The sequence below is a fragment of the Lepisma saccharinum genome, chromosome 21 (assembly GCF_977018435.1).
Source record: "Lepisma saccharinum chromosome 21, izLepSacc3.1, whole genome shotgun sequence".
Lineage (NCBI taxonomy): Eukaryota > Metazoa > Arthropoda > Insecta > Zygentoma > Lepismatidae > Lepisma > Lepisma saccharinum.
In genome coordinates this window covers 25,753,633-25,775,681 of record NC_139249.1, presented here as the reverse complement: position 1 = coordinate 25,775,681, position 22,049 = coordinate 25,753,633, and the positions used below count along the sequence as shown (strand labels likewise).

Here is a 22,049-nt window from a genome sequence, read left to right as displayed (position 1 = left end):
CAGTATACTTTTTCTTTGTGGTGACTAAACAACTTTTTACTTGATGTTTCAACACTTTTGGTAGCCATAAGTTTCAGAAATTTTCCGGCCCTCAAAGAAACTTTAGATGATGGATTTGATTTGATTTGATTTAGTTTATTTTACTTCGCGTTTTGTGTCTCTTGGCTAATTTGCGAAGATGGGGATGAGTGATGAAATGGTGAAATTGATGAATGGACATTCACAAACAACCAAGCCCGACCGGGATTCGAACCCGGGACCCTTGGCGTCGCAGTGCGATGTGCTAACCACTCGGCCACAGGGTCGGGCTTTAGATGAAGGACTCATTTTATGAATGGCACATGGTGCCATGATGTTGAAAATATCCTTTATATGTCATTTTATTGCTCAAGAAACACCATGAAAATTCTTAGCGTGCACTGCTTCTTTACAATGACTAAGGCAATATTCTGCAAAGCTGTGCACTCTCTTGAGAATATATTAGGGATGGGCCAATATGAAATTTTGACCGATACCGATAAAGTAACGATATAAAATTTACTGATACCGATAACCGATCCGATATAAAATTGGAAATGGTGCTTGAAGAACCTGAAAGGTTCATTGACCTCCTTAATAAATGTGTGTTTCAACGTGACTGCAGTGCAAAAGAAATTGCATATTTAGACATTTACTTTTTTATAAATTAGGGCATGGAGATTATCCATAAAAATTACAACAAAATGGCAGAATTTTGCACTAAATTATCAGATATTTATCGATATATCGGATCGGTAAAATAATCGGTAATTTTACTGATACACTGATATGCCTATATCGGCCGATACCGATAGAGTACCGATATCTATACCATCCCTAGAATATATGAATCTCCCAGATATCCCACCCACTTCATGTGGGGCTACATAATACAGAACATTACAATGTATTCCTTTTGAAATAAAACAAGAAAGAAATGCTAGTTTTATATGAATCATCCTGTATATAACCTCTTGAATAAGAGTACAAGGATATTTGTTTGTGCGTGTATAAAGAAAGGAAAGGAGTCAGAAGGACAGATACATCCAGGAAGTTGTCAGTCAGCCTTTGTTCACTCCCATTGCCTTCTTGTTCCCAAGACACCAATATCCCTTATGTCACTGGTCTCCTCTCCATTGAATCAAACTTCAACAGCAATCCAAAATGTCCTAGTTCCAAAACCCACTTCCTGATTCAACTAGTCTACTTACGCTCACCTGCAATAACCTCCACTTTGAAGACAGACAGACCTTTGCTAGTTCACAAAATCAAAGGAACGAGAAAATAATAGCATAATCGAAGAGCGCTGTATGTTCCAACACCGACATGCCTAATTCTGAAAAGGAAGCTGAACGTGCAGCTTTGCAGATATGCAAAGCTGCCAGGATTGCATGTTGAATACTATGCCGACAAAAGCAGCACCATGTACATCAAGGAACACAACAGTCAAAACTTTGCACCTGAAGAAAAACACTGCTTAATTATTGACTCAGTGTATGCTTTTTGATAAAGTCTGTAACAACTATTGAATGTCGGCATCTTCAAATGTCTAACACTCTCACGTGAGAAAAACTGGACGAAAACCTGAAGTTTTATGGGTATTTAAAGTGCATTTAAGGGTTAATTTGCTGCTCTCATTTGGGACCAGGGCCTTTAAAGTCTTGCATGCCGGCGGGTCCCTTTAGCGAGCAGCAGCCTCACATAACTAGGTTTCTCTTAATTTCTCTGGACCAAGTTTTGATATTTAATTTGTTTTTACTTTTTGTTTACATACTTAATAGAGGATTGACATACTTGGATTTCAATGCAATACAAGCATGGTAGGGATTTCAATGCAATACAAGCATGGTAGGTGTGTCAAAAGATTTTTTTTTAAAGAAAGAAATTGATTTGAATTTAGAGGCACAAGCTTTTTGAATATAACAATATATAAGAAAAAAACAACAACTGAGAACCATTTGTTGCAAAGGGTTAATGTTTGATATGTAATTGACAAAATGGCAAGGACTTTAATAAGAAAAATTGTGACAACCTACCTTCATACAAACCAAATGAGATTTGATTGGACCATACTGACTTGCCTTCTACCAAAGCCTATGGCAGGGAGAATGGAAGAACCTAATCTTCCACACACACACACAAAACTACCAACTTAAACTCTCTGTGATAAGTAGTTTCATTCTATGATTATTTTTTTAAAACATCAGTGTACATCTAAAGAGCACACTCTTGAATACTTCTTGTTCACAGAGGTTTTACAACATAAGCAGGCCCCATCCGTTAAAGATTAAGCTTCTATGTTTATTCCAGGTATTCTGCAACATCATGTTATGAACATAATGTTCACAATACTTGGACAAAGGTTGACAAGGATAAACCCAGAGGTTGTCTTGGTAGCTCTGTGATAAAGTATCAGCATGGAATGCCGAAGAGTTATATTCAATCCGTTAAGCCTCAAATTTTCACTAACTTTTCAGTATGTTAATATAATCCTTTGTTTTAGTAAGGTATTACCCTATTACAGTGAACTCTTTTTTTTTTCGAACTTCAAGGGGGCACAAAAAATATTCAAATTATCCAAAATCTGAATTACAAAAACTTGCATTATTAGAAAATCATTAAAACAAAAGTACTGTACTAAAGTATAAACAAAAATAATGAACATGAAGTGGACCTTAACCTAAGAATTGACATAATTTGTGTATTGTCCAATAGTGCAAGCCAAAAACAATTCCTCTCACAATAGTAATTAAGCTACCAGTAAAGGGAAAACACATTTAAGTAAGTACAGTGTATTAACACACACAATCACATACGTGTAACAACATTATTTTTAATGTAGGTTGATAATGTGTTCAGCAGTATCCCATACTCTTTAGCGATGTCACTTTCCTTTCTCACACCTCTTTGTGCTTCTTATAGACCTTTTACTTTTTTGTCTACTGTCAAGGTAGTATGCATACCATGCTTCAATATTGCAAAAACATACCCTGACTAATCGCAACTGACCACTAAGGACAGATAAGAAGACTTGAACAAATCATTGGCTAGTGTGAGTTCAAGGATGAACAAACGCCTGTACACAGAAGGGGTGGGAAATTCCATGTTATTGAGGAGAGGGTGGATCTGCATACCATCAAACAAAAACACACTTCCCTATGGCTGTCTGAATGCCTACCTCTGAATTATCCAAATGGAAGGTTCGAAAATTTGAATTACATATGAATTTTTAACATTGGTTTCATTAGGAATTTCAAGGGGAATAAACTTCTGTTCGAATTTTAAAAAGTCCACTGTAACTAATCAATTTTTCAGTCAAAAATATATATTTTGTGGTTCCATTAGCAGAAGGGATTTGAATATAGTCACCACCTACATTGGGGCATTTGTCATACCTGTGTACCAGGTTGAAGTAGCTTTCTTGTAAATGTCTGTGCCTGCATATGAACAAATTCCATGATGATGTTGGTGGTGTAATGGCATTTAGCCAATGCTTGCTACAAAACTTGGAAGAAGTGGAAGTTGCTGGTTGCCACATTAGGACTGTAAAGGGGGTGATGGGGTGACAATTTCAAAAGTCCAAATGTAGTTCATGGTTACATCCCAAATTCAAAGAAATATGTGCACATAAAACTTATTGTTAATCTAAGTATGATCTGCCAGATTAAGAATATTGCCTTCTCTGTGTATTTTTGTCTGTAATGTTAATCCTAACATTATTTTGTTCTTTCCTTTGTTGCAGAAGATTGAGTTAATACAGCCTGTAATTTCAAAGAGTTCCAGAGTTATGAAGGAGTACCAGCTGTTCAGATTCCTAGTGAGTTCCGAGCAGATAAAGGAGTGTGTTAAAAAATATCATGGCATGCCCACCGAAGTGGCTCAATGGGCCACCAGCAGCTTTGCATAAATATGTAAAAAAACAGTTCTTAACTTTTTAAAAGCATTATTTATAAATTACTGTGATTTGTATAAAAGGTGAATGTATTGTTTGTAAATATAATACTTTTGATACCAGTGGATATTGCTCGTTTTTTAAACCACTTTCTTGCGTCATTGTACAAAGGATGTTGGGACCATGTTGTTTGATTTAAACCTCTTTGCTATCATGTGCCTTTGTATGTTCAAGACTATAAAAGTAGCACTTCTATAACTATGCTGTTTGCCATGAGTTTTTTATGCTGAGAGATGTTCACAAGTTATGGTGAAGCAATTTGTTCAGTTTTGAGACAATTGTTACAGATGATCTTGTCTTATGACAATGACAATGATTGATTTCTCTGGGAATGTACCACAGTTTATCTAATTCGAATCTATTGCGATGATCAGCATGTCGCTATGGCACAGTAATTCAAATTCTATTAAATTTAAACATTAAAGTAGACTCTGATGTACAAATATTTATCACAGTTCGTTTATTTTTATTTTGAAAGCAGAAAATATTTGTAAAATGTGCTGGTGTTGTTTATGCCAGAAATCAAAATAGAATCCCTTCAATTGTTGTTATGTCAACATTGATTTGAATATTTACTTACATGTTAACATTTTTATGGTGGTGGGTTGTTATTCAACAGGTTACAGCTTTAAGATACTGCTGGAGCTTTTGTCTGTTCCGCTCCTTTTGAAAATGCTATATTTCATATTACATCTGCATAGAACTCTTTCCAGAACATGCAAGTGAATCTTCGAATGGTTTATTTTTGCTTTTGTCTGGATGTTGATAATAGTTTTGTGGCTTAGCAAGCTTATACAGTGAAACCCTTATTTTACATTCCTGGATTATACATTTCTCCACATTATACATTAAATCTTGATGATCCCAATATAGCAAGATGCTAAAAAAAATTCCTCAATTTTACATTTTCCTGTATTTTAAGTTTTTTCAGCTCTTGCTCCTGAAAAATGTAAAATTGAGGTTTCACTCTGTCACAGATATCTAGACAACATAGAAAACAAACCTTATGATTTACTTGAGTTATCCAGTATTGAAAATATTAGAGGTAAAAAAAAAAAGTGGATTTTTCTGTGGTCTTTCTATTTGTAGGTTGTATTGTCCCAAGGATTCAGTGCCTGAAAATTACAAAATATTCATGCCAGCATGATACATTTGTTACCACTAATATTACATAAATGAATGCTTATACTTTTTTGTTATTCAAAATATTTATAAGTATTGATTATTTTGCTACAGTCAAAAGTTTCTGTACGCAACACACGAAACACAGTGGCCATAATATTTACTCCAGCCATGCAAATTTTGGAATGAATTCTTCTTGATAGAAAACTGAGTTCGTCAGCGAGTCCTTCTTCATGTCTTCTTTCTTCTTCTTCTTGGACCTGCTCTTCTTCCCTTTATTCCGTACTGGATCATCATAGTGTACATCTTGAGTGGTCGCTAGTTCGCCAAGTTTTTGCCTAAGGTAGCTTTCGTGACCTGTGGAAAAGAAAAAGTAATTCATTTTATAACAGCAGTTTTTAGAATGCAGTGATGAATGGAACATCCTGTACGGTGGCTGTGCGGTCTAAGACTTCATTCTTCGGGTTCTGGTTATGGGATGGGACGTATGCAGGTTCGAGTCTCCTGGGAGAAGCGTAACAACTTTTCTCGTGAGATTTCAGTCTGTGTATGGAACCGGTGTCACCCACCATCGTGAGGAAATTGGGAAGCTATGGATGAATAGCATAAGTCGGTCATGGAAACCTACAACAACCACTGTAGTTCCTTGTACTGACCACACATCTCCCCATAACTGGTTACATGATCTCCCACCTTGGCAGAGGGTGGGGGGTTTGTTATAACTCAAATTGCAGGTGTAGTTTTTTTTTTATGAACAACTCTCTACACTCACTGTATATTAAGTAAACATACGTATTTTTGAAAAATAAAGACAATGTTATGATCACTGTAGAAAGTTGTGACCAGAGGTGCAACCACAACTTTGTGTCTGAGGAGGGCAAGTACCAGGATAAACGTACAAATAATAATTTATTATTATTAGTAGTAGTATCAAAGATGTTATCATCATTGTAAATTATGCAGAAAAGGGGTAGAAGTTGGTGCTGAAGATACATGTTTTACACATATGCAACATGGAGCAACGTAAAATAAGAAAATACATATACAAAATGCTAACACTAAATTATGTGTGTATTCAATGTTTCTTTAATACATGTATATGCAACATAATATTATTTAAATACATTATGTAATCAATTCATCTGAGCCTCCCCGATGGTGCAGTGGTAGCATCGTCGCCTTGTAATCAAGGGGTCCCGGGTTCGATACCTGGAGGAGGCACATAGTTTTTCATATCCTACTTTAAACTGTAGGTCCAGTCTCGATTAGCCTTTCTGTGCTTAAAGTGGACTTAAAAACAACAATTCAATCAATAATCAATTAATCCATCTCGTAATAAACCAATAGCAAAAATTACATAAATTGCCTCTTAACTGTGCATGCTCCTTTTCCTCAAAACATTTGCTCATGCATTTGAGACAGAATGAATTAAGAAAAGTCTTAGTTTTCTCTCTAGTTGTAATTTACAATGCATTATGGAAAATTATTGTACATTGCGAGCGAAGCGAGCAAGAAAACTTTTAGATTCAATCTTTTGCAAACTGAATACAATATTATTTTAATAAGGCACAAATAATTTCATGGGGTGGATGGCATTCTCTTTTACAACTTGTTATATTTTGATTGTGCAGTGTCCAGGGGCAGACTCCCGCTTCCCCCTAGCTACAGCTACTTGATGAGACTGTAAGAAAAGAAGATATTGCAAGCAAGAAAATTTTACGAAATATATTTTTATTTGTATAAAATTTGAAATCAAGGGCGACAATTACCCCTCTGTGCCCCCCCTGCAGGTGCCATTGGCCATCAATATCCCCCCCAGATTTGATTTCCGTCGAAGGTTGGGGGGCACTGTGCATCTTTTAGTTGTGACCAGTACTTATGCACATGAAACCTGCACTCTCAGACAAACTTCTGGACTTTTTCACTTGGACCATAAAATCATTGTTATTACCAAACCTATAAACTGCAGCACACAGGCTTATTGGTTGCACAAGAGATAAGATGGCACCAGTCACAAAACCTTGACTCGAATAATGTTTTATCCTCCCCTGAAAGTGGCATTCTGGAAAAAAGACATACTTGCTTAAGCCATTAATTTCTATGAAGCCTCTTCAAGAAAGAAGTGCATAAAAATTTATAAAAATGTATGTATTAACCTGACCCAATTTTCTGTGTCCTTTTCAAAGTAATGTCCTTCAGGATTGATGGGTTGATTTAGTTTATTTTACTTTACTTTTCTGCCTCTTTTGACTAATCGTGAAGATGTAGATGAGTGATATGATGAAATTGATTAAGAGACAATCACAAAGAACACCCCTGGCGTGTCCAGAAGAAATGAACCTGTCCAATCATTTGTGCCACTTCTAAAAAAGTCCACCTGCATCCCCTTTCAGAGATGCCTCCGCAGCTTTGCTTGTTATGATGACTTAAATGTATGTCCTTGCAACTTCTTGTTTAGAGTTGTGAAAAGATGTTACAGGGAGTCAAATCAGTACTATATGGACGGGGAGAACCATATCAATATTTCTCTCAACCAAGAAAGTAATATCTTTCTGTGCCACGTGAGGATGACCATTATCATGGTGTAGTTTCCATGGTGAAAATATGGACACTTCATATAGATATGGGCGATAAATTTGGTTGAAATTGAGACACAATACTTTGCAACTGTGATATTTAGTGCTATGGTATTCTAATACACAACTTATTGGTAATCAGGAAACTTATTACACTACGGGTCCATCTTGTGTCTCAAATAGTTTACAACCTGCACAGAATTTTTGTTACTACTCTGCTGTATGAAGTAGTATCCTGCTCATACCATATGACAGCATCATTGTTTCGTACACTGTGCTCTTAAATGAACATAGGACACCCTATGTTCAAGGTTACATGTAATGCAACAACTCAAAGTGATTTATTAACCTGGAGGGGTGTCAAATGTACACTATCTGATCAAAAGTATCTGGACACCCACCTGAAACCATAGTAACAGTTTCCAATTAACACACTTCCCAGTACTGGACATTAATGTTGGGTAGGTCCATCTGTGTCCTGTACTTTACCTGGGAGACTTGCCACCAGGTATATGAAGTTTCTGGAGGAGTGTCAGCCCATTCTTCTTGAAGAGTTGTAGCCGGAGCAGGTAGGGATGCAGGACATTAGGGTCTAGAGCAAAGTCGACTTTCTAAATCCTCCCATAGGTGTTCTATAGGGTTCAGATCTGGAATCTGAGAAGGCCAGTCCATTTCAGGAACCTGATTGTCCACAAATCATTCAGACACAGCTTCTGCTTTATGGCAGGCAGCATTGTGATGCTGGTATAGGCAATGGTCATCACCCACCTGGTCTTTCACCATAGGAAGTGCACAACTGGACAAAATTTCCTTGTACCCTGCTGCGTTGAGAGTGCTGTGCAGTGTTACAAGAGGGCAGAGTCCATTCCAACATCCCTCACTCCAATACCACCGCCTCCTAATTTCACTGTAAACATTATACATGAAGGTTAGTTATCTTTGTCCAGACATATGCCACACCCAAAGCCTTCCATCAAACTGCCACATGACACAGCATTATTCAACACTCCAAAATATATCCTGTCTCAGCTAACTGTGGAGCAGGGCCGTGCAAAGTGGCAGAGGAGGAGGAGGAAAATCGAGTGGTGAAAGCGCAGCGTTGCCAACTGTACAGTCCTGACTGTACATGTACGAAAATTTCATGGGATGTATGGACGTACAGTCCAGACTTTAGTCTGTACGCTAAATGTACAGTTTATCAAAATTTGCTCTCACTGTTTTATCCCTAATATTTCCCTAAGAAATTCTTAAACCAAACATACGGACCTGGAGACAAAAATAAGGTCCGTTTGCCATGTGCGTACGGTATTGTCGCTTTCAGAAGTCTGCAACGCTTGCAGAGCAAAGCAGGGAAATCGGGTAACTCCAGTTGCCCATTGCACAATCCTGTTTCTCTCACTGTTCATTTGTGGAGCCGTCTCGCATCACTACTTGCACAGAGACTTGTTCCCGTTTGCCTGGTCTACAGTTAGCTGATACAGGGTATAGACATTTCCAGTGCTCCACTGTCCAGTGGTGTGTGTGTATGCAACTTCAGCCGGTGGTTAGTATTCTTGCAGGAAATGTTTTGTTTATGGGTATCTGCTCAACGGTGAAATCCCATTCATCTCAGCTCACAATGCACAGTTATGGTGCTGGCTGTACTGTTAGTAGCATTGTGAAACTCACAGGTGATTGTTCCCAATGATGACTGGAGATCATCTTCAAACCACTACCCTCAACAATGCGATCTCAGTCTGTCAGTATATTCAACCTACCTAGTCGTGATTCTCTTGTGGTTGCTTCTTCACAATCACATCACTAACAGTTGATTTCGTTAACTGCAGAAGGGTTGACATTCACCTGAGACTTCTTACTCACATGGAAACAAATCAACAATCCATGTTCGAAGTCACCGAGTTGTTCTGACCACCCCATTCTCCTGTACTTCTTATCTACGAACACCATCTCATGACCTAACTTCTTTTATACAGGACTGTGGCTTTGTGTCATCTAGGCTTCAGTGTGTGGATACTTTTGATCAGTTAGTGAATACTGTAATTACATTGTTGTTAACCATATGTGGCTTTACTTTTTAGTAGAGATAGGACAGATTAATCGGTATTCTATCGGTATTGGCCAATATAGGTATATTTGCTAAAATTAACAATAATTTTACTGATACAATATATCTATAAATATCTCATAATTTAGTGCAATATTCTGCCATTTTGTTACAATTTTTTATGGATATGAACATATCCATACATTTGTTAAAAGCAAATGTCTAAATGTGCAGCTTCTATTAAGAAGGTCAATGAACCATTCAGGTTTTTCAAGGAAGCTTTGGAATTTTATATCAGATTGGTAGAATATCGGCTATCAACATCGGCCCATCCTTACTTTTTAGGGGGGAAAATCCAGGTCCTATATACAATGTAATTTTATGCATTTAGTAAACTGGCAATCAAAAGCATATATAAAATAATCTCAGTGGACAAGTTTAAGTGGAAATCGTATATCTTACAGTTCTCATAGAATAGAATAGAAAAGTCTGAATTTACTTCAGAGCAGAGCCTTAGGCTGCTTTAGAACCTAACCCATGTTATAGGCAATCAAATTTATGGTTACTTGGCTGTGTGGTTGTGATAGAACAATAGCAAGTATCAAAATACCTTGTATAAAAGCAATTTCATTCATATTTTTATCCCTGTGTCATGATTTCTTTCATAAATAATAAAAATACACCTTTGAGTTTCGAAATTATATGAAATAATATTTCTTACCAGGATTTAGTCCCACCGATGTAGCATGTGTTGTGTCAATATGATGATAGGCTTGGAGAGCAGAAATAGCTCTGCTGACTCCTACCCCTCCGTGCTTTATCATGTGCTCCACAAAGTCTGCACCTAGGAGCTCCTCATGGTCCTCCATCCTTATTGGCACCAACTTATTCACAAACTGTCAAAGCCATAGAGATTGATGAGATAGAAAAATAACGAGGTAGCAACATTTTAAGCTAAAAACAATAGTTTCAGCTAAATTTGCAATAGTCCCTGAAAAAAATCTTTGCAACCTGAGAATAAGCTTTATTAAAATTATTGAAAAAATGGGGGAGATTTTTTTTTTGTTAAATGAAATGTAATAAAGTTATCACTGGAACATGCATATTAGCCAGTGGCTGTGTTTGAAAGTGGACTGAGGTGAGCCAAAAATTTTAACGAGGAAACAGGTCAGCAGAACTTTAGATCAACTGTTGTAAGAAACATTCTTGACCAGTGGTATATTCTGAAAATTTGACAATTCCTATTTATTGAATATATTTATTATGTATTAATTAGATAAATAAAACACCAATGCATGCTAGTGAAACAAAAACAGAAGTCCGACAACTTCAAATTTTATGGCAATTTCATGGGAAATGATACCACTGTTCTTGACATGTAATCTATTAGGCAGTAATTTCTCTAATAAAGAATTTATGAGATTAAAACATGCCTCAAGTCTTGTTCAATATTTACTTCTATCTTTGAAACATCATGCAATGATTAATTTTCAGATTCATTGTGTAAGAGAGTAAATAAAATACTTTTAGCACATTTTTTATGAATGCAAAAAGACATCATCTAAATATATATTTTTTTAAAGGAAAAATGTTTTGTTCCGTATTGATTGTCTACAAAGTTGCATTTCATAACAGGAGATTAAGCTTTGCTAGATTGGTTTGCAAGCTGATATTTCTTAATTTTGTTGCCCATTTTGTATGCTTGCATTTCATTCTTGCAAGAACTGACAGAAAATTTCATATCTCCTTCCGAGACATCAACTCTTGATTTTTAAGATAAGATAAGATAAGATAAGATTTATTTCCATCCACTTGATCATATGACTACAAATAGTACGATGATATGAGATAGGTCAATTACATGTGTAATTTTGAGTACAAAGGAATTAACACATACTTAAGCATATTAAAAGTATAAAGAGTATAAAATAAAAATAAAATAAAATTACATGTACAAAGAAATTAACACATACCCTCGAATGTATGTTGGTCCCCTCCCTCAAAATGTACAAAATTTTCATTTCAATCAATTAAACAATATGACACTGCTACTACATTAGTTTAACAGTCACGAGACAGTCTGATATGATATGATATATGATTTATTTCCATCCACTTGATCTTATAAGTACAAATAGCACTATGATATGGGATAGGTTAATTACATGTATGATTTTGAGTACAAAGGAATTAACACATACTTATGCATATTAAAAAGTATAAAAGAGTATAGAATAACTTAAAAAATAGAAGAAAAATCAAAGGTTATGGCTATTAGTGAACATAAAAATAGAAGAAAATCAAAGGTTATGTCTATTAACGAAAAATATGATCTAAGTACTCCTCTGTGCTATAAAACAAATACTTCATAAGCAAGCTTTTTACTGTTATTTTAAATTTGGTTGGATTATGATTCTTGAATTCCTCTGGCAGCTTGTTATAGAGTTTTACACCTTGAAATCCTAGACCACTATGTGTTTTGGATGTGCAAACAGTAGAAAGGTGGAGTGACACATCAGAATAATAACTTTACATCTATTTTGTCTTGCTGTAAAGAAAGCACACTTTCTAAAATTTTAATATAATTAAGCCTTGTTTCCATATTAAAAACACTAAGTTGCTGACCAAGGCAGTTTATGAAGATATAAAAACACTTAACATGTAACGTTTCAACCCTGTATCAGGTTCTTCCTCAGACGAAGAACTAAATTATTATATATATTTTTTAGTTTAGTTCTTTGTCTGAGGAAGACAGGGTTGAAACATTACATGTTAAGTGTTTTTATATCTTAATAAACTGTCTTGGTCAGCAACTTAGTGTTTCTAAATTTTTAATGAGTACTTGCATGTCACTTTGAGAAACAAGATTCATTTTGTATGTACAAGATCTGTCCAAAAATAAGTCAAAGTTTCAATACATGATATTACGCTATTGACACTGTATAGTGGGATTCTTCAGAAGTAATATACCGTTTGTCACATCACACTACATTATTTCATTTCCAGTCTGCAAGTGTTCAAGTGAGGTAGTGTTCCATGCGTGCAACGATTTTCTGACGCCTGAAGCACAGGCAGACAGCATGGATCCTAGACCGTTACAATGTCCCAAGAGTTTTTGGTGAAGCATGACACAACTCTTGTACCCCAGCCCCTCCTTTTCTCCTGATTTGGCACCTGTGGACTTCTTTATGTTTCTGAGAATGAAAATCACTCTGAAAGGATGCAGTTTCCAGAAAATAGAAGAGATTAAAGAAAATTCACTACAAAACCTGCAGTCTATTCCATAGAATGCATTCCAACAGAAAAAAAAATACTGTGAGCAGTGTATTAATAGTGGAGGTAACTACTTTCATGGATTAAATTTGATTAATCTTTATAACAAGTAAATGAAATAATTTTAAAAAGGTTCATCTTATTTTTGGACAGTCCTCATATTTACCAACTGGAGCTCTTACATACCCAAAGAATAATTACAGTTGTACTTGAAGCCCAGGCCATGAGGCACACACAGGTAAGGGCTTGTATGCCCAACAGATACCACCCTCCACCTAGAAAAATAAATATGGACAAATTAATACAAATTTACAAGAAAACCACTTAAGTTCTATACATCTACATACAAACTTAAAATAAATTTAATTTGAAATCTTTATTTTATCAGTTTTGTCATGGCAAATTGTCACATCAGGTTTGAGTCTCAGTTCACCAAGCTCATGTTTCGACTCATTCAAATTAGTTTGCCATTTTCAAACTGTTTATAATTAATCAAAGAATTTTTGAGCCAAAGCTGAAATCAACTCAAAGTGCACTTTGAGTTGATAATTCCACCAAACTCACAACATGACCTTTTGTTTGGAACATTCTCTTTTGGCTATAGCTTTCGGATGTTGGCCAGAGTCTAACCATATCAAGGTTGTGAGAAAATATTAATTTCTCATCACATTTGACATTTCACTTGATGACACTGCTCCATGGGAGTTTTCCAGCAGGAGGCGACAGACTTCAACCCTCCTCTGCACCTGAACAGAGTCAATTTGTTTATTTATTTAAGTTTGGGGGATCAACAGGCATTTTAGCTGCCCAATTATAGGTATCCGCTAATTACATTTAAAAGTTACAGCTACAAATATACATGTCACACACATACATGTGGTTGATTACATTTTCAGAATTTGACATGCTAATCTACAATATGCTTGGTTCGAAACCATCACATTATATGTATAAAAGTAAAGCAAAAAATTATTGATATGTACAAAGAAATTAAAGAATTAGAAATTCACCACACAAGTATTACAGTAAATTATCATTATTTTTTATGACAGGAGAATTCAACATTTTCGCTATCTTAGTATCATCATCATCACCACCACCACCCCCCCCAACACATATATATATATACATATATGTATATTTGTGTGTGTGTGTGTGAGAGTGCGTGCATGCATGAGCAGGTAGGTAGATAGGCAGGCAGGTGGGTTATTTATTTATTTATTTTTGGATATGTATATTGAAGTATATTAGAGGATATTTTGGATCCAATATTATCAGTGAAAATTGATGTATCCGTGCTTCACACCATTCTACTTAAACACATTCTGTTCACTATTTTAGACAAATAATTCATATTGTGAAATAAAAATAAGTGCAAAAAGGACAATAATTACCTATTACTGATGGTTAGCTATTTTTTTTCTTAATTCAGGAAGCTTATACCTGAATACATCTACTTTATCATGATGTGAGGTTTGTTTATCTTGCAATATGATTTATTAGGGACTGAAACTTTTTGCATTCACAATAACACTGATAAACATTGATTGTTGCTACAGAATGATTTTAAGTGGATAAAATGATATGCTAGACATCCTTTTTGTGTATTCCAGGTTGTGAAATAATGTGAACTTGGTCCTTTACATGATTTTTAGTTTTTCATCACTTGTAAGCAAATATGGTGAAAAATCTGAAATTTGCAACTATGCAAGTATTCTCTGATTTGATAATACTCTAGCAAAGAAACACGTTCCTTGCACAGTGGTTTGGAATTGACCTCACATCTCTGCTGAGAATTTCCAAGTGCAGAGGGAAAAATTTAGGGATGACATTCTTAATCTGGCGTTCATCTGATTTAGTTCTCCAGTTCATGAGAGAATATGCGTAGGAATCAATGCATTATATGTAAATGTTTAATGTTGTAATAGTAGCTTCTCTAGAGAGACTAGTGATTTCTGAGAGCAGGTAAGTGCTGAATTTGTCTAGATTTCTAGGCTTGAATTGTAACTTTGAATAGCAATGCGATAGCAATATATTTTCTGTGTATGGACTGGTTTTTATTGTTCCTTGGGGGTAGGGGTGCTCATTGAATTGTAACTTCTTTATACAGTGTATTTGTTTCTGGAAATAGAAGTTGCATGATTTTATGTGTAGGTATTTTTGGTTTCTTCACATATTATTCACAGTATTTTTTGTGTAAGGTTATGTATGTATGTATGCCATATTTTTGTACATTACAGCTATTTAAAGTTTTTCCTTATAGAGTTTTTAATGTACTTAAAAATGTCAATCGAGTGACACAAAAGCAATTCACATATGTAAATATATCCTTTTTAAAATCCTTTAGTTGATTGTTTACACTAAAAAGAAAAAAAAACGTTTGGGATCAAAAGCATGTTTCCAACTCTTCATTAGGTGACTCACGCCAGCATGGTGGAGTGGTTAGCACAGAGCACTAAAATGGCAGAGGTCCCGAGTTCGAATCCTATCCTGGACATGGGTGTTTTTTACGAATGTCTCTTCATCAATTTCATCATATCATCACTCATTCTCATCTTTGCGATTAGCCAAAAGTGGCAGAAAAGCAAAGTAAAATAAACCAAATCAATCGATCATTGATTTATTTATTTGGTGTTTTAAGTCCTTCCAGATGCTCCATGCCCCTATATTATTATACTTTCACTTAGAATTTTAACGTAGAGGAATCTTATTGCTGTTATTAAACAATATTATACTCTTAAAGGAAATTAAGTATTTTCAAGCCGATGAAAGTTCGAAGCAACTACGGGGGATGGGGGTTCAGTGGCACAACCTCAAGGGTGCAGGTGGGCATTGTCTTTTCCCAACCTTAAAGGTAAATCAATTCTAGGGGGGCCAACATTGAAGTAATAGAATGCAAGACTAGCAGAATCTCAGAGTAGCAGGCCAAATGAATACTGAAGATGGAATTAGTTTTCACATCTTTCTTAAATTATTTCTTCCAGATGGCCAGGAGCACCTGCAGGGGGGGGCACAGAGGGGCAATTGCCCCCTCGACTTCAAATTTTATACAAATAAAATTTATTTCGTAAAATTTTCTTAGCCATGGCATCCCATGATTTTTTTTTATGAGCTATTAAATCAATACTATGCCTATGGTGACTTGTGATCATCACTTTAAGTCCCATTGTCGACATTTTGTAGCTTTCTTGACCAAAGCCTGAAATTCCTTTCTTGAATAACCCCTAAATTTTTTAACTTATCATAGATAGAACTTGGATGGCTCACACCAGAGACAAGATTCAAACTATTTGGCTATGTGGAGAGCTCTGGTTTGTATTAAAGTTACTGTAAATCCAATATAAACATTTTTAGTGTGGTAAATGTCTTTTTTGTGGCCATTAATTTTGAAATGAGGGAATGAACAGTTTCATGATTGTCATTGAATGTAAGTAGATCGAAGATGCTTCAGACAATTATTTTTGTTAATGAGTCTTTTTTAAAAGTTGTAAGCAGTTATATGTTGATTATTTTGGAAATTCTATCACTTAAGCTCTGTAGTGAGTACAGTTAGCTTACAATATGAGCATGGATTAAAATTTTCTATTATTTTAAAGCTTCTCGTATATCAAAGGTTCAAATTTTTGGGAAAATAACACAAAAAGTGAGAAAGGTAACACTGATTTTTGCAAAGAATAAACTAAAAAGAACCTCATGTCTCTGTTCATTTACCTCTTGACAGCTCCAATTGACTTTGACAAGTTTGACCAATTTCTGCTGTGTATAGAGGACTTGGAAGCTCCAAGATCATCTAACAATCTGCAAATGCTAGTGGTTGGATTGGTCTACAATGCTGATCTTCAGGGGCGGTGCATGCTTTTCCAGGCAGGCAGGGCACATTTTTCTTTAACGGGGGGGAAGGGGGACAGATAACCTCTAAATTTCTCTTTAAGGTGTTTGAGAAGAGTTACTTGACATAGTGTAAGTAAATTGTCCGAACAATGGGTCACTATTTGGAATGAAATGTAACAAATTCCGATCTAATATCAATAACTAACAAGGAAGATGATACCCCCCAAAAAGTTTATACTTACGAAGAAAACCTGCATGCCAAGTTGTCTGGAACACCACACAAATAAATACACACGTACAGTAACTATCTATAAACGCTTTCACTCGCGAAAAAAAGAACTAGTTATTTCATAAGAGATCAATATGCACACAGATGGAACGCAATGCAAACTCACACACTAACTCAAATCCAAATGCGTATACAATGGAAAGGAAGGAGGATCTTTTTGAAAACACCGAGGGACTAGTTTGGGCAATAAAAAGTGTTGCCAACTTTTTAGGTTGCCGGAACAAGCACGAAGAAAAGCATTCGAGCAATTCTTTTTCTAGCTTATTGCTGCATCTTACTGCGGAAGGTGAAAGTATGAAGGCTGTAAGAATGAATGAAGTGTCTGCCAAGAGTTGGAAACACTGAACGGTGAACGAGGCAAACATGAATGGGCAGGGCACCTCGTCCATTGCCTATGCTGTAAAGCTTTGGATCAGTCAATGACGTCACGTCCCAGGGCAGAGCTGAGATCGGACACCCTCTACGTCTGGTTGCAGCAATGTAGGAGTGGAGGGGGAAAAATAGTTACATACCGATCGTCTTTTCAGATGAACTTTTTATGTTAAAATTGTTGTGTGGCAGTGCCCTATTTGCCCTTTATCTAGCATCGCCACTGCTGATCTTCCATTCTCTCAAACCGTTGAACCATGATTTTGCCATTCTTTTGTTAGTCACTCTGTGGTCTTCCACAGCACAAATTTCAGCTACTGCTGTATGTGCAGAAGCCTTATTTTCCAATAATGATGCAACAAGACATGTATTGATATTTTTTTTGCCCATTTATATTTACCTGTAAAGTTTTTGGAAGTTTGATTGATTGAATTTAAAATTTTGGGTGTGTCAGCATGATACTGGGTCCAGCCCCTTACCTTATCTAAAATATAACTAAGTACCTTATCTGAACACAACTGTAATGTTGGAGATTAAAATATTCTGACTTAAGTTAAAAGCTGAGGCTGTAAAGGGTCATACAGCACAAACAAGAGCAAAACCCAGGACAACACACACACACACACACACAGCCATATGAAGATTATACTGGCCGTAGGTCCAGACGCCAGAGCCTCATTAGTCTACAAAATGCAGTCCAGGGTGTACTACATGGAAGTGAGGTTGACAATTGGTGTACTACATGGAAGAATCATCCCTTACACCCCTTTTCAGAAGTTGGAAAATAGTGTTAATATAAAACTGTAGAGTATGTGCTTTACGATGATACCAAATTTATATGGGTGCAATTTGCATGAGCAATAAAATTTTGTCCTTGACAGAAGCTTCATCATGACGGGGTCACCTAATAATAACTTTTCAGTAGGTGTTCATATCTTTCCTCCAGTGTGTGCCTTTCTGCCAGAGTAAGAGAATATGCCATTGCAAATTCATTTTTGTTATTTCTTTTTTTATTTGATTTTATGTTAGTTTCAGCTATTCATGATTTTGGGGAACAGTGGCCAATTATTAATTTTGATTCACTATCTTTTATAACAAGATCTTTCATAATCGCCATTGTATTACTCCATTTTTCTCTTGTTTCTTATTTCATAGATGAAATTACTGTTGCAACCTTCCCTCCTTAACAAGAACTTTGTTAAATTTAGCAAGAAAGTCTGGCATGCCAAAGTAAGTTCTTTTTTCTTATGTATTCTTTCAATCTGAAAGATTTCTCGATGTTTATTACGTTTAGCACTTTTAGTGCAATGCAGTGATTATAATGTTTTAAATTATATAAAAAATTAATCTTATGAAAGAGTAAAGTCCCTATAGTAACACATTAAAATACTTTTTTGAAGCGTACTCTAAAATCGTAACAAAAAAGGTTTGGTGGTTAGGTTTACCTTTAAAGAGTCCGCTTCTTCCGCTTGTTGTCTCGAGATCTGGTGGGTTCTCTGCAAACAGCCCGACAGCAAGAACACCCCAGATAGCAGCCAAACCTGCAAAACTAACAGTTTGTAAATCTGACAGTGTCTGGATGTTCGTTTGTGAGTCTATTTTATGCACAGTTCTTGTACCAAGTTATATGACAGTATCAATGTCATTTTTGGCTCTGGTGTATCAGAAATATGTCCAAGAGAAGCAAATAGGATGAGGTGTCTTAAATTTGATACAAATCTTGGATTGAATATTGAAGCTGAAGCGTAATCTATGCCTAAATAGGGCAAATACCAATAAATAAAGTGCTGAAATATTACATCATGCTTGAAGATAACTACTGTAATTATTAGATTGCAGACAACCTTTTACAATAGTGCATTTATTGCTTGAATACAGTTTTAAAACTTTTCCTGATCACTTTTCCCCCGAAACATTTTTCACACTGTCATGAAATGGAACAATTGGTTTCAATATCTACAATCTTGCAATTAGATACAATTCACCAATTGGAAATTGTGGTGAATATTTCAGTTTTTAAATTCTATCATATGCAATTCATTCCAGTAATCATAATGGATATTTGATTTATTCCTGCTGAATCTAGTAGATTGCTGTGCTGGCTCGGTGGCCAAGCATGTTAAGTTAACAACTTTTCTATCTTGCCACCAAAGTTCCCAGGTTTGAATCTGAGCCTAGTCATGAATGTTCTATATAAGTGTAGTTTCATAAATCCCATCTAATCATCACTTATCCTTAATGTTGTGATTAGCCACAAGTGTCGGAAAAGTTATGTAAAGGTACATTATGAATCCAATAGCATTGACTGAAAACCAATTCAATTCAATCGAATTTTGAATTTTAACCAAGAGACATTTGCTGTTAGGAAACAGTGGTTGGAATCAACTTACATAATACTATCTGTCATCTCTACATAATAACAACAAACAACAACAACTATTTATTCAGCTTGCACTAAGCAAGTTCAAAATTTTGGTGAAGTTAAAATCGGGGAGATTATCTGATATCTACCCTCACGTGGATCTTACCGTGTACAGAGGAGGCTCCAACTGGATCATCCACTTTAATCTTATCGAACAGAGGCATCGTGAAGCAAGCAATTGTGGCTCCCACAAAGCCAATGAGGATGGACTCCCAAGACCTGTATAGAAAGCATCCAGCTGCAAGGGAAAGAAATGAGAACATGTTGAGAGACTGAGAGCATAGCAGTAAAAGAGAGAGAAATAATTTGTTTATGAAATGCTTCTCTCCACTTTGACTAAACCTCCCAGGGAATTAAATTTGAAATTGTTGGTTATATTTTACTAACTAAATTTCTGTCAGTACTAGACATGTTTATTTTACTTCCTGCCTTCTAGCTCAAGTTTGACCTCAGCCTGACACAGCTTAAGCCTCACAGCTTAAGCCACCAAGCGTGAGCCTGACGTCTGCTCTCATACTCGTGTCAAAAATAGACTATCACCCACAACAAATTAGGGGTAAACTGAATTGTGGATGATGTTTAGATCACAAAAAGGGAGCATTTTGACGGAAGTCTCCCAACTACATTTTAAAATGATTAACTGTAACTCAATTACTTTTTGAACCAAGTAACAGTAAATCAGTTACTTTCAAAAATTAACTTTTCAAATGTTGGGTTGGTTTTGGATCACAGTTCTGAGTGACTACAACACCTCTTCCCATTTAACCCCTTGTTCCGTGATTTCTTTCCAGTGAACATTCAGGAATGATCAAATTCCATATGTGTACAAGTTTAATTTTTGCAAAATGGACAAGAATATTCATTAGTGATACATCACACCCTCCTAACATCTCTCATTTTTCTTCACAATTTTTTCTACAATGATTTAACCACACACCCCTTTTCAACGCCTCAATTTTTTTTTACTGTACCCTCTCCTCATCTTTTTCCAGTAGAAAATATGATGGTCATTGTAACACCAAATCAACCTTTCCACCAAAGTAAAGATATTACCACACCTCTAGAATGGGAATAACAAATGCCACTTACTACCAAGGTTTTTGCATAAACTTCTAAGTACAGTAGTATCACCTGTAGGATGGGTCATGGATTTATTCATGATTTTGATTCTAGAGGCGTGATAATTTATGCAGAAGAGTGGAAAGGTAAGTTTTGAAATTAGAATTAACAAATATTATGAAAAAAATTAGGGGGGCATCCTGAAAAACTTCAGGAAAATTCCAGGATAAATAGTCATCGGTATCGTGTATCCAAATTTTAATGCACCCTTCTGCTAACCCACAATTTGAATGGTTTCAAGCAGTTTCTTGACTTTGGTGGACATTTTAGTTTGGTAACATACTGAATGAATCATCTTGAGATAATTTTCACACTTAAGTATTTTAGTATTCAATATGTGTCAGTAAAAGACTATTCTAGTAATTCATTGTTGAATAATCTATTATGTATTATTTAAAGAAAATTTACTCATAGTGTGAAACAGTTCATTATTATGGTCTTGAGTTTGATTTCTGACTGAGACACATTTAAGCGATTCACTTTAAACTTTAGATTCATTCCCAATTATCGTGTCTTCGTTTGAAGTGAACTTAAACTGCTAACTTGTTACAACCTGACAAATGGCTGAACAATGTGGCTTTTCATACTCACCACTAGATGGCATCACTTACTAAAATTCACACATTGGAGGATCATTTTTAAATTTCTTGAACTTTTTGGATTCACCTGTCTTAACTTTTGGCTGTTTTTACCTGTGATGGCCACAAGGGAACCTAGAACTCCATTGATAAGGTCCATGATGTTGAAACGTCCATTGTGCATGAAGAAGGAATGTATCAGTCCCATCATCCCGCCACCAAAGGAAGCCAACATTGTGTGTACAGATGCCTTGGCTGCATATTGCCACTTGGATCCACTCACACCGAAGGTGCTGGAAGAAGAAAACAAATTTAGTCACACAGCTAACATCTCAGCCTTTGTCTGGATATGACTTGTTACAACCGAGATTGCATCGTAACTTTTCTTGAGATAATGAGTGTAGCAATCTTTGAATACATGATGAACAGTATTTTTTTTTTTTTTAAAAAAAAAAA

General features: G+C 35.8%; 2 protein-coding genes across 3 annotated transcripts in view; one reads left to right on the top strand and one right to left on the bottom strand.

Moving 5' to 3' along the window:
- Positions 1-4,037, top strand: part of Orc4 (origin recognition complex subunit 4) — a 37,986-nt gene extending 33,949 nt beyond the window's left edge. For both annotated transcript variants that reach the window (XM_083143421.1, XM_083143420.1), the window contains exon 8: positions 3,761-4,037. In XM_083143421.1, the coding sequence (XP_082999547.1) occupies positions 3,761-3,925 (165 nt within the window). In that variant the 3' untranslated portion in view covers positions 3,926-4,037. The remainder of the gene's footprint in view (positions 1-3,760) is intronic.
- A 1,040-nt stretch (positions 4,038-5,077) lies between these two features.
- LOC146003971 (putative ammonium transporter 3) overlaps positions 5,078-22,049 on the bottom strand; it is a 56,578-nt gene continuing 39,606 nt past the window's right edge. The window contains exons 6-11 of the mRNA XM_083142503.1: positions 21,708-21,886; positions 20,003-20,134; positions 18,920-19,015; positions 13,172-13,260; positions 10,434-10,608; positions 5,078-5,449 (exon numbers count right to left, since the gene is read on the bottom strand). Coding sequence (XP_082998629.1) covers positions 5,253-5,449; positions 10,434-10,608; positions 13,172-13,260; positions 18,920-19,015; positions 20,003-20,134; positions 21,708-21,886 — 868 coding nt within the window. The 3' untranslated portion in view covers positions 5,078-5,252. The remainder of the gene's footprint in view (positions 5,450-10,433; positions 10,609-13,171; positions 13,261-18,919; positions 19,016-20,002; positions 20,135-21,707; positions 21,887-22,049) is intronic.